The sequence below is a fragment of the Callionymus lyra genome, chromosome 5 (genome assembly GCF_982586985.1).
Source record: "Callionymus lyra chromosome 5, fCalLyr1.hap1.1, whole genome shotgun sequence".
NCBI classification, from domain to species: Eukaryota; Metazoa; Chordata; class Actinopteri; order Syngnathiformes; family Callionymidae; genus Callionymus; species Callionymus lyra.
This window is the reverse complement of record NC_141822.1, coordinates 11,571,232-11,591,461: the sequence shown is the minus strand read 5'-3', so window position 1 is coordinate 11,591,461 and position 20,230 is coordinate 11,571,232. Positions and strand designations below refer to the sequence as shown.

Sequence of the window (20,230 nt, the reverse complement as noted above, 5' to 3'; positions counted from 1 at the left end):
AAACACTTCCCTTTTATTTATTCTAAAGTTTAAAAACCTTCATTATAAAAAACAAAAAAAAAACACTTAAGGACCAATTGAGAGAAGAACATGGCGCGCAATCAATAAGTTTGAGGGTTCAACACCTCAAAAGTGTGGCACAAATGCTTCGGTGTGCGCATAAAAAGCAGAATTCACATTTAGCTAGCTACCCGTTTCATTTCCATCAACATTAAAAATCATGAAGATGAAGTCCTCAGCTGTTAGCATTAGCAAGTTTTTCTGCTGCTAAGAAAGCAAACATTTTTAAGCATGAACTAGCGTTTCTGCTGCTAACAAGGCTAAAATTAGTTAGCATGGTGAAATGTTTCTGTTACTTGCACAGCTAACAAATAGGTTAGCATGAACAAGTGTTTCTGTTGCTAGCAAAGCTAACATGAGTTAGCATGAACAAGTGTTTCTGCTGCTAACACAGCTAACATTTGTTAGCATGAACAAGTGTGCAAGCAAAGTTAACATGAGTTAGCATGAACAAGTGTTTCTGCTGCTAACACAGCTTACATTTGTAAGCATGAACAAGTGTGCTAGCAAAGCTAACATGAGTTAGCATGAACAAGTGTTTCTGCTGCTAACACTGCTAACATTTGTTAGCATGAACAAGTGTTTCTACTGCTAACATAGCTAACTGTTGTGAGCATGAACAAGTGTTTGTGCTGTTAGCATGAACGATTCATCCTGTTGAGGAATTTGAGGTTTATGTATTCGTGGTCGGCCAATGTGGCCGATGGACTTCAAGCTAAGCTAACCTGCAGCTAGCTACTCAGTCAATTATTTGGTTCGGTGCCTTCAGAAAAGATTAAGGTGACGTCAAGTATGAGTTCAAGGTTCACAGTTTGTTTTTTGAGGTCCAAAAAGTGACGTTAACAGTATGCAGCAAACCAACAGCGACCTCTAGTGTTGGCACAGGAGGATGCCGCTCCACGGTTACTTCCCGTCTTGACAAGAGTCGCCGACGCACGACTGCATTTTGATGAGCCGCTGGTTCATGACCTGCAGCAGCGCGGGGTCCACCTTCTTCACGATGTTGACCAGCTGGTGTGGGTCAGAGGTCAGGTTGTACATCTCCACGAAGGACTGTGGGCGGACAACGCACAAGTCAAACTAGACTAGACGAAGACATTTTGTAGTTCGAGAAACGTAGCGAATGCTACAAGGACTGGATCACGTTAGCCGATAGCTTTTAGCTCCTCAGGTGTTGTTAGTGCCATCGGTGTATACGTTGATTTATTTAATATTTAATTGAATATTTAAACATGTTGAAACTTTAAATCTTCTTATTGAAATTTACTCAATAATTCCATTTTCAAATGTTTAATATTTTTCTTAATGGATTTTGAACACTTTGATGTTCTAATTCCAATGTATTTTCTTTTACATTCCATATAAAAAAATTTGTAAACTATTAAATTTAATATATAAATATATGGACAATATAATTCAGAAAAATATATCTGTTTGAACAAAATATCAAACTCTATGAGTAAAAAAATATATATATATGTGCTGTGTCTCAAATCGCATACTTGCGTACTCAAAGTAAGTATTTTTAGTGTGCAAGTGCGTCTCGATTCTTAGTACGCCAATTTAGTGCGCCATGCACACTAAATTGTCACTAATACGCCCACAAAACTGAGTATGGTTCGATGGACACTAACCACACCAAACGGCCGCAATCTTAGTGACGTTGTAAACAGAAGTTACGTCATATATATATATTCATATACTTACAGGTGTATTTTCAGCAGCAGTAGAAGGACGACACGTCTTCGGTGCTGATACCAGCTTAAATATCTCGCGAATATTTCGATTCTCATATATTTTATTTATTTATTTTCCAAACTTTTATACAGTTAGTATGTTCACTATCCTGATGCATACTAACTTCTAGTATACTAAGAGAAGTATGCGATTTGAGACACAGCAATGGTGTAGGCTGTGTGGGCGGAGCTCAGGTACCTCACTGTCTGCAAACTCGCAGTACTGCAGGTTGTTGCGAGCGTCCAGAGTGCGGATGCAGGCGTACGTGTTGTTGAACGAGTCTTCACACACACAGTCGGGGAAACAGTGCTGAGGAGGAAGTAGAAACGTTAGTGTTCTGTCGGTTTGTGAGCAGTGTTACTTTCTGAGTCCACGATGTGTGGGGGTTAGGGGTGTGTACTTGCAAGAATCAGGCTTTATGGCACGATATATTGTAATATATTGCGAAACTGTAGTAACAAGGATATATTTGTAGTATTGTCGATTATCCGACTCAGAATTTACAGACCACATGACTCTTGACGAAGTCGTAACTGCTTTCATTTGTTTTGAAACCAAAATATGTCCAAACATCAGCTTTAAAAGCCGCTGGAGCCACTGTATCCTCTCGTCCTCAGTCATCACAGGGATCTTGCAGGATTACATTGTTTTTTTTGCTGTGGAGAACGGCTACCATCTAGTGGCCAGAAGTTCAATTGCAACACAAAAATGAACAATTAGATATTTGCTTTTTAATTGTAAATAAAAATCAATTTTTTCAAGAAAAACTTTATTGAAATATAAACCATAAATTAACTTCCTTGATACAGTGCTGTTGAATATTGATATTGGGAAGTAAAATATTGCGATATTTAAGTGAATCAATATTTTCTTCTTAGAAGGATGGAGGATGACAAGGGACTCACCGATAGTCCTGGGCCCAGTTTAGGACAAGAGGGGTCAGAGGTCACGTGGCCCTCGCCAGCGTGTTCCACCAGGAAGAAGGATCGGACAGAGCTGTTCTGTTGAGGCGGAACCTAAGAGGAGGATTAAGTGAAGCAACGTTCTAGATCAGCACTGACCCTTTTATGGAGGTTGATCTTGTCTTTATTATTCAATTTAAAAAAATAATTCCTCAATTTAAAAAATAAAATAAAATAAGAAAAATTGATGGTAAGAATCATAAGTAAACATTCAAATTAGACAATAAAAATTACATTTAAAAAGAAAAATGCAAGATAAAAAGCTTAAAGGATGGCTCAATTCTAAGAAATGCTAAGTTTAATATTAAGTAAACATTTAAATAAATAAAAAGATGCAAAATAAAAAATGGCATTAAAAAAAAAAGTTGTTTTATTTAAAAAAAAAAAAGCTAACATGAGAAACGATTGCAGTAAAAAACATTCCTTTAATGACAAAACAGTTGTTTCAATAAAAACAATTTTAAACTTAGGTACGTTTTTGTCTTAGGGTCATTTAGGTCAGACATTTTATCCAAAATTTTAGTTTTACTAATCAATCTAGAATGGTTTTTAAAATGTTATTTTAATGAAAGTAATAGTTATTTATTGAATAATAAATTAATACATTTATCGACATACCATTTGCGAGAGGAATGACTTTCCGTCCATCTTGACCTTCTTCACGTCCACTCCGGAGATGTCCAGCAGGGTCGGCGCCAGGTCGATGTTGAGCACCGGCCCCTGAGACACGGTCAGTGAGCGAGACGGACAAGAGCGCCACCTGGAGGACTCTCGCTCACCTGCAGCGTCTGACCGGGTTTGATGCCTGGACCTCGGACCAGCAGGGGGACCCGGATGTCGAACTCGTACAACTGACGCTTGTCGATGGGCAGCGAGAACTGACCTGCACAGCAGAGCGGACACAGCTAGAACCCTCCAACAGGACAGCGCCCTCTGCTGGCAGACCTGCGTGGTAGCCGTTGTCGGAGGTGTAGAAGATGAAGGTGTTGTTCAGCTCTTTGATGCTCTCCAGCTTCTGCACCAGCTGCTCCACCATGTCATCCACCGACAGCAGGGTCCGCCACCTGCACGGAGACGCAGTGAAGGCAGCGTCCAGCAAGAGAAGGTCCAGAGACGGAGTCTGACCTTTTCTGGAACACGTCGTCCAGCAGCGTCAGCGAGCTTTGAGACATCGGGCTGACGGGCTGACGCAGGAGCCAGTGTTTGTCCTGCAGACACACAATCAGTTGTTTAGCGGGGTGTGTATCTTTCTTTGTGTGTCTGTGTCTCTGTGCTTGGGTGTCTATATTTGTGTCTGTTTCTATGTCACTTTGTGTGTGTCTCTGCGTGTGTGCTTATATGCATGTCTGTCTATGTGTCTATATGTGTGTCTGTCTCTGTGTGTGTGCTTATATGCATGTCTGTTTCTTTGTGTGTGTGTGTCTGTCTGTGTGTCTATATGTGTGTCTGTCTCTGTGTGTGTGCTTATATGCATGTCTGTTTCTTTGTGTGTGTGTGTCTGTGTGTCTATATGTGTGTCTGTCTCTGCGTGTGTGCTTATATGCATGTCTGTTTCTTTGTGTGTGTCTGTCTGTGTGTCTATATGTGTGTCTGTCTCTGTGTGTGTGCTTATATGCATGTCTGTTTCTTTGTGTGTGTCTGTCTGTGTGTCTATATCTGTGTCTGTTTTTTTATGTCACTTTATGTGTGTGTGTGTGTGTGTTTATATGCATGTCTGTTTCTTTATGTATGTCTGTCTGTGTGTGCGTCTATATGTGTGTCCATTTCTATGTCACTTTATGTGTGTCTGTGTGTGTGTGTTTATATGCATGTCTGTTTCTTTGTGTGCATCTATATGTGGGTCCATTTCAATGTCACTTTGTGTGTCTCTGTGTGTGTGTTTATATGCACGTCCGTTTCTGTGTGTGTCTGTTTTTTTTATGTCACTTTATGTGTGTGTGTGTGTGTGCGTCTGTGTGTCTGTATGTGTGTCCTTTTCTATGTCTCTATATGTGTGTCTTACTCGTGTTTGCTGAGAGTGTGTGTCTGTTTATGTGTATGTGTCTCACTCGTGTTTGTTGTGAGTGTGTTTCTGTATCTGCATGTGTTTTCCTCAGCATGTGTCTGTGTGTTTGATTGTGTGTGTGTGAAAGAGAGATATTGTGTATTTAAGTGAGTGTGTGTTAGTATACGAGACTGTGTGTAAGTGTGAGTGTGTGAAAGAGACTTGTGTTTGACTACGTTTCGTTGCATGTGTGTTTAAGATGTTTGTGTGAGAGGGAGACGCTGTGTGTGTAAGAGTTATTGTATGTGTGTGTTTGTCTAAGTGAGTGCGTGAGACTGTTTGTGTGCGTGTGTGAGAGTGACTATGTGTGTATATGACTGCACATGTGTGTGCGAGTGTGCGTGTGACAATGTTTATATGTGACTGCACATGTGTGTGTGGATGTGCGAGTGCATGTGTGTACTTTGGCAGGTAAGTTGAAGCTGCCGTCTCTGGGAGCTCTGACGTCAGAGAAGTTCTTCTGGTGTTGTGGCGCGGGAGTCCAGGGAGCGTGCGGAGCAGGAGGCGCCAACATCATGAAGAAGGGACGTTGAGGACTTCGCTGGTCCAGGAACCTCAGAGACTTGTTGGTCTGAAGGAAGTGATGTCACACACAACATAGGTTCATCAGATAAAACTAACAGAGCGATAAATAAACAAATGTTCAGAGATCAACAGCTGGAGGAATAAACATGTCACTTCCTGTCAGAGCTGAGCCACACAGGAAGTGAGCAGATGACTGACAGCTCACCATCAGGTGTGTCAGGTAGTCTCGGTCGTAGTCGTCTCCATGTTGCTCCTCCACGCCGTTGACCGACAGAGAGTAGTTGTAGTAGCGAGAGTTTCCCACCTGGTGACAGAGAACAAGATTCTTAAAGTGTATCTCACTCCAGCAGGATGATGGTTCAATTCCCGGCACTGACCAGAGCGAACCACTGGTCCCAGCCTGGAGGCACGTGAGCCGGACCACCTGCTGCTGCCGCTCCGTACTGTAGACACACACTGTTAGTGTGTGTGTGTTTCCACGTCTCTGCGTTAATGTCTGTGTGTGTTACTGTGTGTGCGTTTATTGTTCTGTGTGTTACTGTGTGTGTGTTACTGTGTGTGCGTTTATTGTTCTGTGTGTTACTGTGTGTGTGTTTCCCCGTCTCTGCATTAATGTCTGTGTGTGTGTTTATTGTTCTGTGTGTTACTGTGTGTGTGTTACTGTGTGTGCTTTTATTGTTCTGTGTGTTACTGTGTGTGTGTTACTGTGTGTGCGTTTATTGTTCTGTGTGTTACTGTGTGTGTGTTTCCACGTCTCTGTGTTAATGTCTATGAGTGTTAATGTGTGTGCGTTTATTGTTCTGTGTGTTACTGTGTGTTTCCCAGTCTTCGGGTTTGTGTGTTACTGTGTGTGCGTTTATTGTTCTGTGTGTTACTGTGTGTGTGTTTATTGTTCTGTGTGTTACTGTGTGTGTGTTTCCCTGTCTCTGCGTTAATGTCTGTGTGTGTGTTTATTGTTCTGTGTGTTACTGTGTGTTACTGTGTGTGCGTTTATTGTTCTGTGTGTTACTGTGTGTGCGTTTATTGTTCTGTGTGTTACTGTGTGTGTGTGTTTATTGTTCTGTGTGTTACTGTGTGTTTCCCAGTCTTCGTATTAATGTCTGTGTGTTCATCAGTCTGTGTGTTACTGTGTGTGTATGTGTTTATTGTTCTGTGTGTTACTGTGTGTGTGTTTCCCAGTCTCTGTGTTAATGTCTGTGTGTGCGTTTATTGTTTTGTGTGTTAATGTCTGTGTGTGTTACTGTGTGTGCGTTTATTGTTCTGGGTTTTACTGTGTGTGTTTATTGTTTTGTGTGTTACTGTGTGTGTGCACATGTGTTTAGTAGTCTGCATGTTACTGTGTGAGTTTAATAGTCTGTGTGTTACTGTGTGTTTACTAGACTGTGTGTTACTGTGTGAGTTTACTAGTCTGTGTGTTACTGTGTGTTTACTAGACTGTGTGTTACTGTGTGTGTTTACTAGTCTGTGTGTTACTGTGTGAGTTTACTAGTCTGTGTGTTACTGTGTGTTTACTAGACTGTGTGTTACTGTGTGTGTTTACTAGTCTGTGTGTTACTGTGTGAGTTTACTAGTCTGTGTGTTACTGTGTGTTTACTAGACTGTGTGTTACTGTGTGTGTTTACTAGTCTGTGTGTTACTGTGTGTGTTTACTAGTCTGTGTGTTACTGTGCGAGTTTAGTAGACTGTGTGTTACTGTGTGTGTTTACTAGTCTGTGTGTTACTGTGTGTGTAAGTGTTTGCGGGCCAGACCTGGTTCAAGTACTTCCCAGTAAAGAAGGTCTGGTACTTCTGCTTGCTCAGATACACGGCCAGAGTCCGGGTCTCAGGTCCGTTCTGCCACCCAGTGCTGGAGCAGTTCCCGCTCAGCGAGTTGTTCCGGACCTGGTGGTTGTGAGGGTACTGACCCGTCAGCACGCTGCCTCGGCTCGGACAGCAGAGCGGCGCCACCGTGAACTGGAGGAGCACAGAAGAGACCCGCTTGAGGACCTGCAGCCTCGCCAGCCAGAACATTATGACCAGCAGCCCGGAAGGTTCCTGACGCAGGTGGTCGTAATGTTCTGGATGATTTCATGTCGTTTGAACTCACGGCGTTGGCGAAGGAGGCTCCAGCGTCTCTGATCAAAGTTTGAGTTTTCTTCATCGGCGTCTAAGGAGAAAAGTCACATGACTATTTTTACACAACAAGCAGGTGCTCTGAGAGGTCAAAGGTCGTCGTGCTGTTCCAGGTCTCACTTCACACTCACTTCCCCAGAGAGGGTATGTCTTCACACAGGTTACAAACACATGGTGTGTTAATTCTCACCATCCCCCCGAGCTGCACATCCTGGTCGTCGGCGAGGATGAGGATGATGTTGCTCGGTCTGGGCTCGCACCTGACGCCGGTGAGCAGTGACGTCATCAGCAGAGCCAGCGCGAGCCGCCGGTGCGCGCATCCCCCCCGACTTCCGTCTCGGTCCATGTGGTCAGACATGAGTTCGGACCCGCAGCACACAGAAGAAGAAGAAGACCCGGGTCTGAGGCGACGGTTCCGCTTCAGGAGAGTTTGAGTAAGTGCGACGGAGCACGTGACGAGACGAGGGGGCGTGCTAGTTGTTTTTAACACACACCTATAAAGACGTGAAAGAACATGAAGTTCTGGGCGTTTACAAGCTCAAATGTGATGAACTCAGTAACTTCGAAGCTGCTCACGTGATCCACCATAAGGATCCTAGATCTTTATCTCTTGACTCTAAATGATTCATGAGAGGGACTCACATTTTAGATACAATTCTCTCAGTTATGGGCTAGACTACACAGATCCACCTGGTGATAAGCCACGGATTCTCGTCTAGACATAAAAGCATTTGACAAAGTCTCACATAATGGTTTTTTTTTGCAGAAAAAAACACACATTATTGAAATAACATTTAAAACTTTTGCATGGAACCACGACAATATTCAACACGAACAGAGGAATTAAACTGAATCCAAAATTTGCCATCTTTTATTTTAAAATATTACAATTAGCAGATGAGACCACTATCGTTTTAGAAAATAAATGACAAGTTGTAGAGTGATATTTAAAAAAAAAACGTATGGTTGAAGCCAAAATTCAAATAAATCGGAAATATTTGCATTCAAATATTTTTCGCCGAATCGAGTAATGCACAATTGAGGTAAAAAATACTATAAATTAATTCCATAGTTAACCAAAAAAGACAGAGAATTAAGAAACGCAAAACTAGACCATGTAATATTTTATCTTTTCTCTGCTTTAGATAGAACAAAAAGTAAAACTAGGCTGAAAGATTAAATTAAAAGAGAAGGATGTAGACAGAAGGATACCATTCCTACATTTTACTGTTCTGTATTTTGTTTTAAATAATATAAATTCAAACATGTTTTTTTTTTTTAAAAAGTTGTTGTTTGTGTATTTGTGCGCACGATGGCGCCAATGAGTCACTAAGAAGAGCCCGGAAGTAGCAAACAGTTGTTTCCGGTGCTCTGCTTGTGTAAAGTGAAAAACTCAACACTCAACAGAAAATGTCACTCGAATTTAATAGTGGTGTTAATAACGCGTTCGTTCTGAGATGATCCCGTTAAAGAGAAGGAAAAAGTCACTCGGTACCGCCGGGTCCGGTTCTGGAGCAGGCGGGACGGAAGTCAAGTTCCCGCAGGTGGTCGTGTTCCTCCTGGAGAGGAGGATGGGCCGCAGCCGCAGACACTTCCTGTCCGGGCTGGCGAGGAGCAGAGGGCTGAGGGTGGACGAGGAGTTCAGGTACGAGTCTCTCACGGATTCATAAGTTCAGGTACGAGTCTCTCACGGCTTCTTAGCAGATGAATGTCGTGACAAAGCAAACACCGACAATGACGTCACTCCCTCTGGTCCTGTCAACAATTCTGTCAAATCAAAACTTGTTGACATCTGCAACACTCTCTTCTCAGGGAACTTTTCAAGCATTTAAATTGTTTTGATATTTCAATTAAATATGTTTAAAGGTTAAATACATATATTTTTAAATAATTGCATACAAAAAAATATATAAATAAAGAACAAAAACAAAACACATTTTTTTAATAAATGATTTCCCTTTGCACAAACATTTTCTAAATTCAATATTTTTTATTTATCGCCTTTTAAATTTAATATAAAACGATGTTATAATGCTACTGATCTTTAAATTCACCTTCAGTTGCAAATAACTAAAACCTTACAAGTGCTTAGGAATCTTACACTTTGAATTGAATTTTCTGATTGGATTTAAAAGGCTACGAATTAAAAAAAAAAGAAGGTATATTTATATATATATATATATATATATATATATATAAATTGGATATTAAACTGTCTCTTAAAAAAAACCCAAAATGGATGATTTTAGAAGATATTAAAAAATCATTAATTAAAAACCTAGTATAAGAGTATAGAAATTATTCAATTCAATTATTTGAAAAAAGGGAATTCAATTCCAAAAAATACATTAGTTTTCACCATTTTACATTTGAAATCACTCCATTCAATAGTCCAGTGATCTGCGTCCACATGAGTCTGTCCGTGACTGTTTACTTCCTGCAGTGATGACGTCACACACTTGGTTTGCGAGAACAACACTGCCGACGACGTCATGTCATGGCTCCACCTGCAGGGCGGCGCCACAGACCTGACGCACCTTCAGGTGCTGGACGTCGGCTGGCTCACGGACAGCGTGAGGGAGGGGGGTCCGATCCTGGTCCAGGAGCAACACCGGCTGCAGGTGACTGACTGGCTGTGAGTACTTTATAGGTCCAAACATCTATGAAGAGTCCTTGTCCATCGTTCAGGTCGTCCTCCAGGACCGAGTCACCTTCTCAGTTCCTGCTTATGCTTGTCAGAGACCGACTCCTCTGGACCACCAGAACCAGCGCCTGACGGTGGGTCACCAACTTGAGCCTGTCAGTATACATGGGAGTATATATATTTATATATACACCGTGTGTGTGTGTGTGTGTGTGTGTAGGATTCTCTGTCGCTGCTGGCCGAGAACGCCGAACTGAACCAGGAAGAAGGTCGAGCTGTTGCGTTCCGAAGAGCCGCCGCAGTGTTGAAGTTTCTTCCTGCCAAAGTGACGAGGGTGACGGACCTGCAAGGACTTCCTGGTCTTGGGGATCATTCGCTGAGGGTTGTCAAGGTGTGTGTGTGTGTGTGTGTGTGTGCCTGCATAGTGTCGGGGATACTGACGGGGTTCTTCTGTTTTGTAGGAGGTTCTGGAGCGGGGCAGGTCCACCGAGGTTGAAGAAACTAGGACATCTGAGCGATACAAAGTCTTGAAGGTTCGTCTGAATCTTCTCTGTATCTCAGGTGACCTTGGGTGACCTCTACGGGTTTGGGGGAAAAAATAGATGCACTTTTCACAATTTAACAACATTGAATCGATTTTTTTTTTTTTGCTTGGAAATCATCTTTTTATTTTATATTTTAATCATAGTTATTTTATGTTTTATATTTCAATAAAGTGCGTATATTAAAAAGTAAAATTAACTAATTTTTGCAACTTACGGACACTAGCTGGCAGCAGCCATCCGCCCTGAGCTAAGTGTTGACTGAGGATGAGAGGATACAGTCGACTCCAGCAGCTTTCAAAGCTGATCTTTTGACGAAGTCGTAACTGATTTCATTGTTTTGAAATTAAAAAATTGTCCAGAGTCATGTGGTCTGTAAATACTGCAACACCAGAGTCAAGTACTGGACAATACTACAAATATATCCTTGTTACTACAGTACTATATATTATAGTTGCCCTGGTATCCTATCGCCATATTCTTGCTGATACACCATAGTGAACATAAAGCTGTGTTCAGCTGCTGACCGGGATCTTCGGGGTCGGACCAAAGACGGCAGATCGGTGGTTTCGAGCAGGAATTTGTGATCTCGATCAGCTGCGCGACTCTGGAGAGGTTCTGAACCGGACTCAGCGGGCAGGTGAGGACCGGGTGTTGGTTTTGAACAAGAGTGGGGGTGAAGTTCTGGTCTCTCAGGTGTACTCCACTATGAGCACCTGAACCAGCCGGTCAGCAGAGAGGAGGCCGACTCTGTGGCAGGGATAGTGCAGGAGGCGGTCCGGACTGTCTGCCCGGGAGCCCAGGTCACCATGACGGGAGGATTCAGGAGGTATAAGGAGGAGGATCATAAGAACATCCACCAAATCATAGTCCAGGTCTCCCTGTGAACCAGCATTTGACTGTGTCTGCAGAGGGAAGCAGTCGGGCCATGATGTGGACTTCCTGCTTACCCACCAGGAGGAGGGTCAGGAAAAGGGGCTCCTGGACCAGGTGCTGATTTGGCTAGAGTCAAAGGTCAGGAGTCCAGGAGACCCAATACCTTCACTTGAATCATTCTGAGAGTGAGTTTTTATTTCCAGGATTTCCTGCTGTACCACAAGACCAGCAAGAACTCCTACCTGGAGTCGGCAGGTCCACGCAGACCCTCCTCCAGCATGGACCACTTTGAGAGGTGTTTCTCCATCTTCAGGCTGGACCAGCAGGACCCTGGACCACAGAACTCTGACTCAGGGTGTGAGTCTCCAGGTCATTCCCGGCCTAAACCTTGGAGGGCGGTCAGAGTGGACCTGGTGGTTTCCCCGTTCAGCCAGTTCCCATTTGCTCTACTGGGCTGGACGGGGTCAAAGGTCAGTCGATCTCTGTCAGCTGCTGTGGAACCTTCTGACGGTATTGTTCACAGCTGTTTGAGAGAGAACTGAGGAGGTGGGCTGGTCGAGAGAAGAACATGTTGCTGAGCAGCCACGCCCTCTACTGTTGCACACGGGTACAAACAGACACGTGAACAAACGCACATGTACAGACACAGAGCTACAGACATACAGGTAGAAAACCCACATGAACAAATTAACTTGTAAAAACGCACAAGATACAGACGCACATGTAAAAACAGACAGATACAGACGCACATGTAAAAACAGACGGATACAGACGCACATGTAAAAACACACATGATACAGACGCACATGTAAAAACACACATGATACAGACGCACATGTAAAAACGCACATGATACAGACGCACATGTAAAAACCCACATGATACAGACGCACATGTAAAAACAGACAGATACAGACGCACATGTAAAAACACACATGATACAGACGCACATGTAAAAACGCACATGATACAGACGCACATGTAAAAACGCACATGATACAGACGCACATGTAAAAAAAAAAACACATACAGACGCACATGTAAAAACACACATGATACAGACGCACATGTAAAAACACACATGATACAGACGCACATGTAAAAACACACATGATACAGACGCACATGTAAAAACGCACATGATACAGACGCACATGTAAAAACGCACATGATACAGACGCACATGTAAAAACACACATGATACAGACGCACATGTAAAAACACACATGATACAGACGCACATGTAAAAACACACATGATACAGACGCACATGTAAAAAAAACAAACAGATACAGACGCACATGTAAAAAAACAGACAGATACAGACGCACATGTAAAAACAAACATGATACAGACACACATGTTAAAAAACGCAGATACAGACACGCATGTAAAAACACATTGATACAGAAACACATGTAAAAGCAAACAGATACAGAAACACGAGTAAAAACACACAGATACAGACGCACATGATATAACACGCAGATACAGACACGCATACAAAAACACAGATACAGACGCACATATAAAAACATAGATAAAGACACACCTGTAAAAACACAGATAAAGACGCACATGTAAAAACACAGAATGATCTTCCTCTCTTTTTGCGCTTGATGGATCTACTGACTCCTTCAAGAAACATCTTAAGACGTTTTTATTTGTTCAGGCTTTTCCCTGATTTTCTGGAACTCCTGTTGTGTTATCAGTTTTATCTTGATCTTTAAAGTATATACTTTATTGAATATTGTTTTGATTGTTTAAGCACTTTGTGACCCTGGTCTGGAAAAGCGTTATATAAATAAAAATTGCTTACTTACTTGCATGTATCAAGGTTAGGTTAAACAATTTCCCGAAGGAGACCTCCTGAGGGATCAATAAAGTTTTACCTTATGTAAGAACACACAGATAAAGACGCACATGTAACAACATGCAGATACATAGCATATATAAAAACACAGATAAAGACACGCATGTAAAAACACAGATAAAGACAAATATAAAAACACAGATAAAGACACGCATGTAAAAACACAGATAAAGACACACATATAAAAACACAGATAAAGACACACATATAAAAACACAGATAAAGACACACATATAAAAACACAGATAAAGACTCACATGTAAAAACACAGATATAGACGCACATATAAAAACACAGATAAAGACACACATGTAAAAACACAGATACAGACGCACATGTAAAAACACAGATACAGACGCACATGTAAAAACACAGATAAAGACACACATGTAAAAACACAGATACAGACGCACATAAAAACAAAGATACAGAAGCACATAAAAACACAGATACAGACACACATGTAAAAACACAGATACAGACGCACATATAAAAACACAGATACAGACACACATGTAAAAACACAGATAAAGACACACATGTAAAAACACAGATACAGACGCACATATAAAAACACAGATACAGACGCACATGTAAAAACACAGATAAAGACACACATGTAAAAACACAGATACAGACGCACATATAAAAACACAGATACAGACGCACATATAAAAACACAGATACAGACACACATGTAAAAACACAGATAAAGACACACATGTAAAAACACAGATACAGACGCACATGTAAAAACACAGATAAAGACACACATGTAAAAACACAGATAAAGACACACATGTAAAAACACAGATAAAGACACACATGTAAAAACACAGATACAGACGCACATGTAAAAACACAGATACAGACACACATGTAAAAACACAGATAAAGACACACATGTAAAAACACAGATACAGACGCACATGTAAAAACACAGATACAGACACACATGTAAAAACACAGATAAAGACACACATGTAAAAACACAGATACAGACGCACATATAAAAACACAGATAAAGACACACATGTAAAAACACAGATACAGACGCACATATAAAAACACAGATAAAGACACATGTAAAAACACAGATACAGACGCACATATAAAAACACAGATACAGACGCACATATAAAAACACAGATAAAGACACACATGTAAAAACACAGATACAGACGCACATATAAAAACACAGATAAAGACACGCATGTAAAAACACAGATACAGACGCACATATAAAAACACAGATACAGACGCACATATAAAAACACAGATAAAGACACGCATGTAAAAACACAGATACAGACGCACATATAAAAACACAGATAAAGACACACATGTAAAAACACAGATAAAGACACACATGTAAAAAAACAGATACAGACGCACATATAAATACTCTGTTTTCCTCCCCCCAGAAGAAGAACCTGGAGGCAAAGACCGAGCAGGACATCTTCTCTCATCTGGAGCTGGACTTCGTGCCCCCTACTGAGAGGAACGTCTGAGGACCGTCGGGTGACTCCAGTGGTCACAGAACGTGTTTGACCAGCGAAGAAGATGAAGAGACACTTTCACACCTGCAGCGTGAAGACCACAGACGACCAGCTCGGCTGATCTCAGACCAGCTCGCACAGGAGAGCCTTTGATGTCAGCCCCTATTGAGAGGCTAATGAGTACACACACACACTCGCATACACACACACACTCCCGCTCATTCTTACAGACACATGTACACACACACACATACACTCCAGTTGAGAATCTTTACTTGAGACTTCAACTAAATCATATACTTGACGATAGTGACGTCATCAGTTCAACCATCATTTAAAACGGCTGAGTGGTTACTTCCCACCAAGAGACGACCTGATCTCCACGTCTCCTTGTCCCCCCACAAGGAGGCGACTGGCCGCACCGTCTCGTCCTTCGAGATTCAACCCTTTGATGAGTGATAGAGATCAGTAGAGGGAAGTGAGTCTCACACACACACACACACACACACACACACACACACACACAGTCAAGTGAAACTCAACAACTTCAAGGTAGAAAAGTGTCAAATGTGTAAATACAAATAAATATATTTGTTTATTTTTTTTAACTTGCTGCTTAATTCTGACAAAAAACAAAGTCATGTGACTTCAAACATCGAGGGCCAGTTGTTCAGAAGTGATTTGATCAGATTGTGGTTTTCAGATTGGATCAAATTTTGAAAATAGGTTCTGTTGTCGGATTGGATCATGTAATCCAAACCTTAATCTGGATCAACCTTCAGTTTGTGTCGTTTAAGACTTTACAGTAGGACCTGAATACATTTGATCCAAAAACACAGGATTAACTCGACCCAGGATTTTAAGGTGGATTGTTTGAGAAGGAGGAGAAACTTTGTTTAAAAATTATGGATTTGTAGTTTTTTTAATTTAAAATATCACATAATTTGCACTTGATTTGTTTAACTGTTACACTGATTAAGTAGACAAAGTAGACGTATGCAACCCATGAAGCCTTTCAATGTAATAAAGTATAATATAATAAAAATATAATGAAATTTAAATTGAATAAAGAGTTGAATAACAAATAAAACAATATATTTCTGTCCTTCATCATTGTCTAGTAATCAAAAATCATCGGAGATGAACCTGTAAAAAATAAATTGTCTCCTAATCCTAATCAATTTATTAACTATTGGATATTTCGTTTTTACTTGAAAAAATATATACACTGTATTTTGTCAATCTATTTGTTTATTGTTCTAAAACCAAACTCAAAGTGAACCCCGACCTGTTGTGGTTCCATCTAGAGTTCTGGTGATGTTTCTGCTTCACATGATCCAACCTATTGTTGCTTTAAAGAGTCACAGATTGATCACCTGATTTTAACAACTGGCCCCTGGTGTGTATGTTTGTCTGTTTTTATTTTATGTCGAGCTATAAATGGAGCTCACAAGTGTTTACAAATGTCTGATCGACCATGTTTGGTACACAACTATTTTAGTATTGGTGACGAATCTCTGCAGGCAGGTCAACGTCAAACACAAGGTAGAAACAAAGCACATGTTAAAACACAAGTACAAACGCACAGATACTACAACATAACTAAAAACACACAAGAACTAAGGCTAATGTAAAAATACACAGCTATTAACGCACACCTACAAACAAAGTACATGTCAAAACACACAGGGACAAATGCATATGTAAAAATACATACACATACAATACATGTAATGCATACATACTAAAACACAACTAAAAAACAAGTACTATAGTAAATGGTAAAATACACAGCTACAAATGCACACATATGAACGCATACCTACAAACACAAGTACTAACGCTCATGAAAAAATACACAGCTACAGACGCACACATGAACGCATACATACAAACACACAAGTACCATCGCACATGTTAAAATACACAACTACTAACGCACACATGAATGCATACATACAAACACACAACTACCATCGCACATGTTAAAATACACAACTACTAACCCACAGATGAACACACATACAAACACACAAGTACTATATCATGTAAAAATACACAGCTACAAATCTACACGCAGCAAAAAAAATGATTACAAATGTACTAACGCACATGTAAAAATACACCGAGTCTCACACACTTAGACGTTTACAAAAGAAAATGTAGGTGTTGTGTAGCGTTAAACATCTGCTGTCACATGATTAATCACTTTATTCAGGCTTAAACACTTTTAAAGATGATATAGTTTTGAGTTTGTTTGTTTTCAACAGAAGTAATGATTCATGGGATCATGACGTTACACTCGTGTGTGGGTGTGGTGTGTGTGTGTGTGTGTGTGTGTGTGTGTGTGTCGTCTCCTCTCAGCTGGAGGGGGTTAACAGGGTGATTGGCGGGGGGGACGAGGTGTGTTTGCGTCCATCACAGAGGAGCAAGCGTCTCCATTAGAGATGAAAGAGTCTGAATGGAGACAATCAAAGACAGACCCAGCAGGAGACACACACACACACACACACACACTCAGAGGGGACGGGGGGTTCTGGACACAATCACCGCTGGATCTGCCTGAGTTCGTCTACATGATCACGTGATCATGTGACCAACACAAACACAGCTGAGATGAAAAGAAACGGATCTGAGATTTTACAGTAAAGGAAGATTTTTTGGTAAAAAACAACAACAAATCAATAATACATTTTAAAACATGTGCAAATGTTTTGTACACATTTAAATCACACAAATACACCTAGATATAGAGAAGAAACTGTAAAATACATTAAAAACATTCTTATAGTTGAACTCTTACCGGATCACATGACTCGAGGGAATCAAAGTTTCCTACTTGAATGAAGACATGACAGCAGAAAGTGATGATGATGAAGGTTCTGATCCGGCTGATCCTGCATCAATGAGAGGATTAGACCATGTTTTCACACGTCATGTGTTTGATCTCGTCACCTTCATGCCTTCAACACAGAGTCTTCACCTTCAAAACTGTCTCAACAAACAGTCTCTTGTTTATTTCACAACTATTTTCTAAACCTTTTACAGAATTTTTTTTTTGACGATACATCCCAGTGTGTGTGTGTGTGTGTGTGTGTGTGTGTGTGTGTGTGTGTGTGTGTGTGTGTGTGTTATCAGGCGGGAGAGGCAGGAAGGTGAGTGGTGGCAGGAGGACGGCCGGCCGGGCGGGGGGGGGGGGTCCCCCCAGACCGACTGGAGCCTCCCTGTAACAGCCTCATTGAGACTGAATGAGACGTCTTAATTACTCTGGTTGTGAAAACTCAGAGGGAGAGGGGGGGGTGCCGGGGGGTCTTTGATCTTCAGCTGGGACGTCCTGTATAAAACCTGGACCCGGTCTGTGGTCACTCACACACACTTCAGGACTCGCCGCGGACATGAGGGGAAGCTTCTCTATCGAGTGGATGGCCCAGAGCAGCCAGCAGACCGGGCCGGAACAGGCTGGGCCAGAACTTTCCAGGCCAGGACTTACTGGGTCGGGACAGAGTGAACCGGAACACTGGGCCGAACCTGGACCCGCCGCCTGCGGGACACATTCGGAGAGTCTCCCCGGTTTTTACTACAGAACCAGGAACGATCAGGACCAGACTGGACCAGCACAGTACACGGACACACTCCAGAACCACCTCACAGGTAAGACCCGTTTTCTGGACATGATCTGAGGCGTGTTAGCGACTAGAGGGACCTGAGCCATGAAGAGGAACTTGTTCCTTTATTGCTCTGATTGATCTTTTCACCGCTGAACTTTGTCTGCAGGCTCAGAGGCGGGGTTCAGCAGCGGCACCGAGGAGGAGACCTCCGGGTACGAGAGCGAGGGGGGGCGCTCCGAGACGCCGGTCCTCACCTCACCGCAGTCGCCCCCTGCAGGCAGGAGGCCGCGCACGGCCTTCACGGCGGAGCAGATCAGCAGTCTGGAGGCGGCCTTCAAGAGGAACGCGTACCTGGGCACGCAGGACAAAGCCGAGCTGTGCCGGACCCTCAACCTCTCCGACAAACAGGTACCAGAACCGCTCAAGAGCCCAATGTACCTGCAAGGTCAAGCATTATCTGACCTTTTTGTGTAAATCTTTCTTCAGATCAGAAACTGGTTCCAGAACCGGAGGATGAAGCTGAAGAGGATCGTCCAGGATGCACTTGCCCACGCGTGCCAGGCCAACGCCGCCTCTCACTACATGCAGGCGTACCGAGCGGCGCCGTACCCACGATACCACTCCGCCACGGCGCTGACCGAAGGCCCGGCCCAGTACGTCCACCCGAGCTTCGGATCCCAGCTGCCCCTTGACTCTTTCTACCAGTACAGCAGCCTGCCCGGCGTGGTACTGCCCACTGCAGCATCCCCTGTGGCGGGCTCGTACCCGAACTACCGGGCTTTCTATTAAGTCCACAGAACTCTTCTGACGGACACAATAATTTATTTATTAACCTGAAGTTTATCAGGAGAGGATAAACCCTGAGGCAGCAGAGTCAGTATTATGTGCAATATTTGTGTGTTTTTCAAACTTGTATTTCATGTTTGTGTTGAAGTGAAATTGAGATGAAAAAACTATAAATAAAACTTTTTTTTTTCCTTATTTACTTTTGCATTTTCATTTTTACACGGGAAATGTTCTCTTCATTGTCCGCCTTAATCCTTTGAGTTCAAACTACATTTTCCTGTTGTAACATTCAGGCCTTGTTCTGATACAGTTACCCTTTAACCTTTGGAACGACCTTCCTCTCTCTCTGCACTTGATGGATCTACTGACTCCTTCAAGAAACATCTTAAGACGTTTATATTTGTTCAGGCTTTTCCTTGATTTTCTGGAACTCCTGTTGTGTTATCAGTTTTATCTTGATCTTTAAAATATATACTTTATTGAATATTGTTTTGATTGTTGAAGCGTTTTGTGACCCTGGCCTGGAAAAGCGCTATACAAATAAAAATGACTTACTTACTTTAAAACAGGCAGCTAGTGATGTATCCTAGTGGCATAATATGAATGAGAAGCTTGTATTGCCAGAGTTCTACACACAACATAGTGGTGTCAGTACGGAATAAAAGGACGAAATAAAATAAGCAATAAAAAAATAGAACCGAGAACAAAGGCAGCCATTGCGGTGCCTTAGTTTGATAAAAAAAACATTAAATGATTTCTGTATATATCTAAAATAACCCTTTCAGTATAGAAATTATGAAATAATTAATAATAATACACTAATAACACCAGACAAGTATTTGGCCATCATTGACATTATTAAAGTCTACTGTGTTTTTGTACATTATTGTGTTTTTGCTTTATTTGTATTTGTATTTATTATGTAAACTGTCTGATTCTTTGTTGAGGACTACAGATGGAAA

The 20,230-nt window shown here is 41.8% G+C and overlaps 3 protein-coding genes across 4 annotated transcripts; 2 read left to right on the top strand and 1 right to left on the bottom strand.

Moving 5' to 3' along the window:
* Window positions 1-17: 17 nt before the first annotated feature.
* Window positions 18-7,891, bottom strand: gnsb (glucosamine (N-acetyl)-6-sulfatase (Sanfilippo disease IIID), b). The gene is made up of 13 exons (XM_087790878.1): window positions 7,631-7,891; window positions 7,415-7,474; window positions 7,078-7,281; window positions 5,706-5,771; window positions 5,534-5,632; window positions 5,207-5,374; window positions 3,885-3,967; window positions 3,705-3,823; window positions 3,539-3,642; window positions 3,378-3,479; window positions 2,703-2,813; window positions 1,996-2,106; window positions 18-1,113 (listed from the first exon to the last, which is right to left on the bottom strand). The coding sequence occupies exons 1-13, from the start codon at window positions 7,796-7,798 to the stop codon at window positions 964-966; spliced, it is 1,545 nt and encodes a 514-aa protein (XP_087647004.1). The 5' UTR covers window positions 7,799-7,891; the 3' UTR covers window positions 18-963.
* A 927-nt stretch (window positions 7,892-8,818) lies between these two features.
* Window positions 8,819-15,478, top strand: polm (polymerase (DNA directed), mu). Of its 2 annotated transcripts, none has more exons than XM_087790879.1 (11): window positions 8,819-9,085; window positions 9,884-10,061; window positions 10,129-10,218; window positions 10,305-10,475; window positions 10,546-10,617; window positions 11,146-11,266; window positions 11,323-11,455; window positions 11,538-11,640; window positions 11,706-11,972; window positions 12,026-12,109; window positions 14,800-15,478. In XM_087790879.1, exons 1-11 carry the CDS (start codon window positions 8,898-8,900, stop codon window positions 14,884-14,886), a joined length of 1,494 nt encoding a protein of 497 aa, XP_087647005.1. In that variant the 5' UTR covers window positions 8,819-8,897; the 3' UTR covers window positions 14,887-15,478. The 2 variants fall into 2 exon arrangements, with proteins under 2 accessions (XP_087647005.1, XP_087647006.1); XM_087790880.1 differs by having other exon boundaries at window positions 8,945-9,085; window positions 10,109-10,218.
* Window positions 15,479-18,269: 2,791 nt separating this feature from the next.
* On the top strand, window positions 18,270-19,313 carry ved (ventrally expressed dharma/bozozok antagonist). Its single transcript, XM_087792452.1, has 3 exons — window positions 18,270-18,525; window positions 18,649-18,890; window positions 18,969-19,313. The coding sequence occupies exons 1-3, from the start codon at window positions 18,270-18,272 to the stop codon at window positions 19,269-19,271; spliced, it is 801 nt and encodes a 266-aa protein (XP_087648578.1). The 3' UTR covers window positions 19,272-19,313.
* The last annotated feature ends 917 nt before the right edge of the window (window positions 19,314-20,230 follow it).

Bases quoted from the DNA above. Each gene is read 5' to 3' on its own strand.
- gnsb (XM_087790878.1), bottom strand. From the start codon at position 7,798: ATGTCTGACCACATGGACCGAGACGGAAGTCGGGGGGGATGCGCGCAC. The intron at 5,633-5,705 runs GTCAGTGCCGGG...CTCTGTCACCAG, and splicing joins GGGACCAGTGGTTCGCTCTG to GTGGGAAACTCTCGCTACTA. The intron at 3,968-5,206 runs GTACACACATGC...GTGTGTCTGCAG, and splicing joins GCTTCAACTTACCTGCCAAA to GACAAACACTGGCTCCTGCG.
- polm (XM_087790879.1), top strand. From the start codon at position 8,898: ATGATCCCGTTAAAGAGAAGGAAAAAGTCACTCGGTACCGCCGGGTCC. The intron at 11,267-11,322 runs GTGAGGACCGGG...CTGGTCTCTCAG, and splicing joins GAACCGGACTCAGCGGGCAG to GTGTACTCCACTATGAGCAC. The intron at 11,973-12,025 runs GTCAGTCGATCT...TATTGTTCACAG, and splicing joins TGGGCTGGACGGGGTCAAAG to CTGTTTGAGAGAGAACTGAG.
- ved (XM_087792452.1), top strand. From the start codon at position 18,270: ATGAGGGGAAGCTTCTCTATCGAGTGGATGGCCCAGAGCAGCCAGCAG. The intron at 18,526-18,648 runs GTAAGACCCGTT...CTTTGTCTGCAG, and splicing joins ACTCCAGAACCACCTCACAG to GCTCAGAGGCGGGGTTCAGC. The intron at 18,891-18,968 runs GTACCAGAACCG...ATCTTTCTTCAG, and splicing joins TCAACCTCTCCGACAAACAG to ATCAGAAACTGGTTCCAGAA.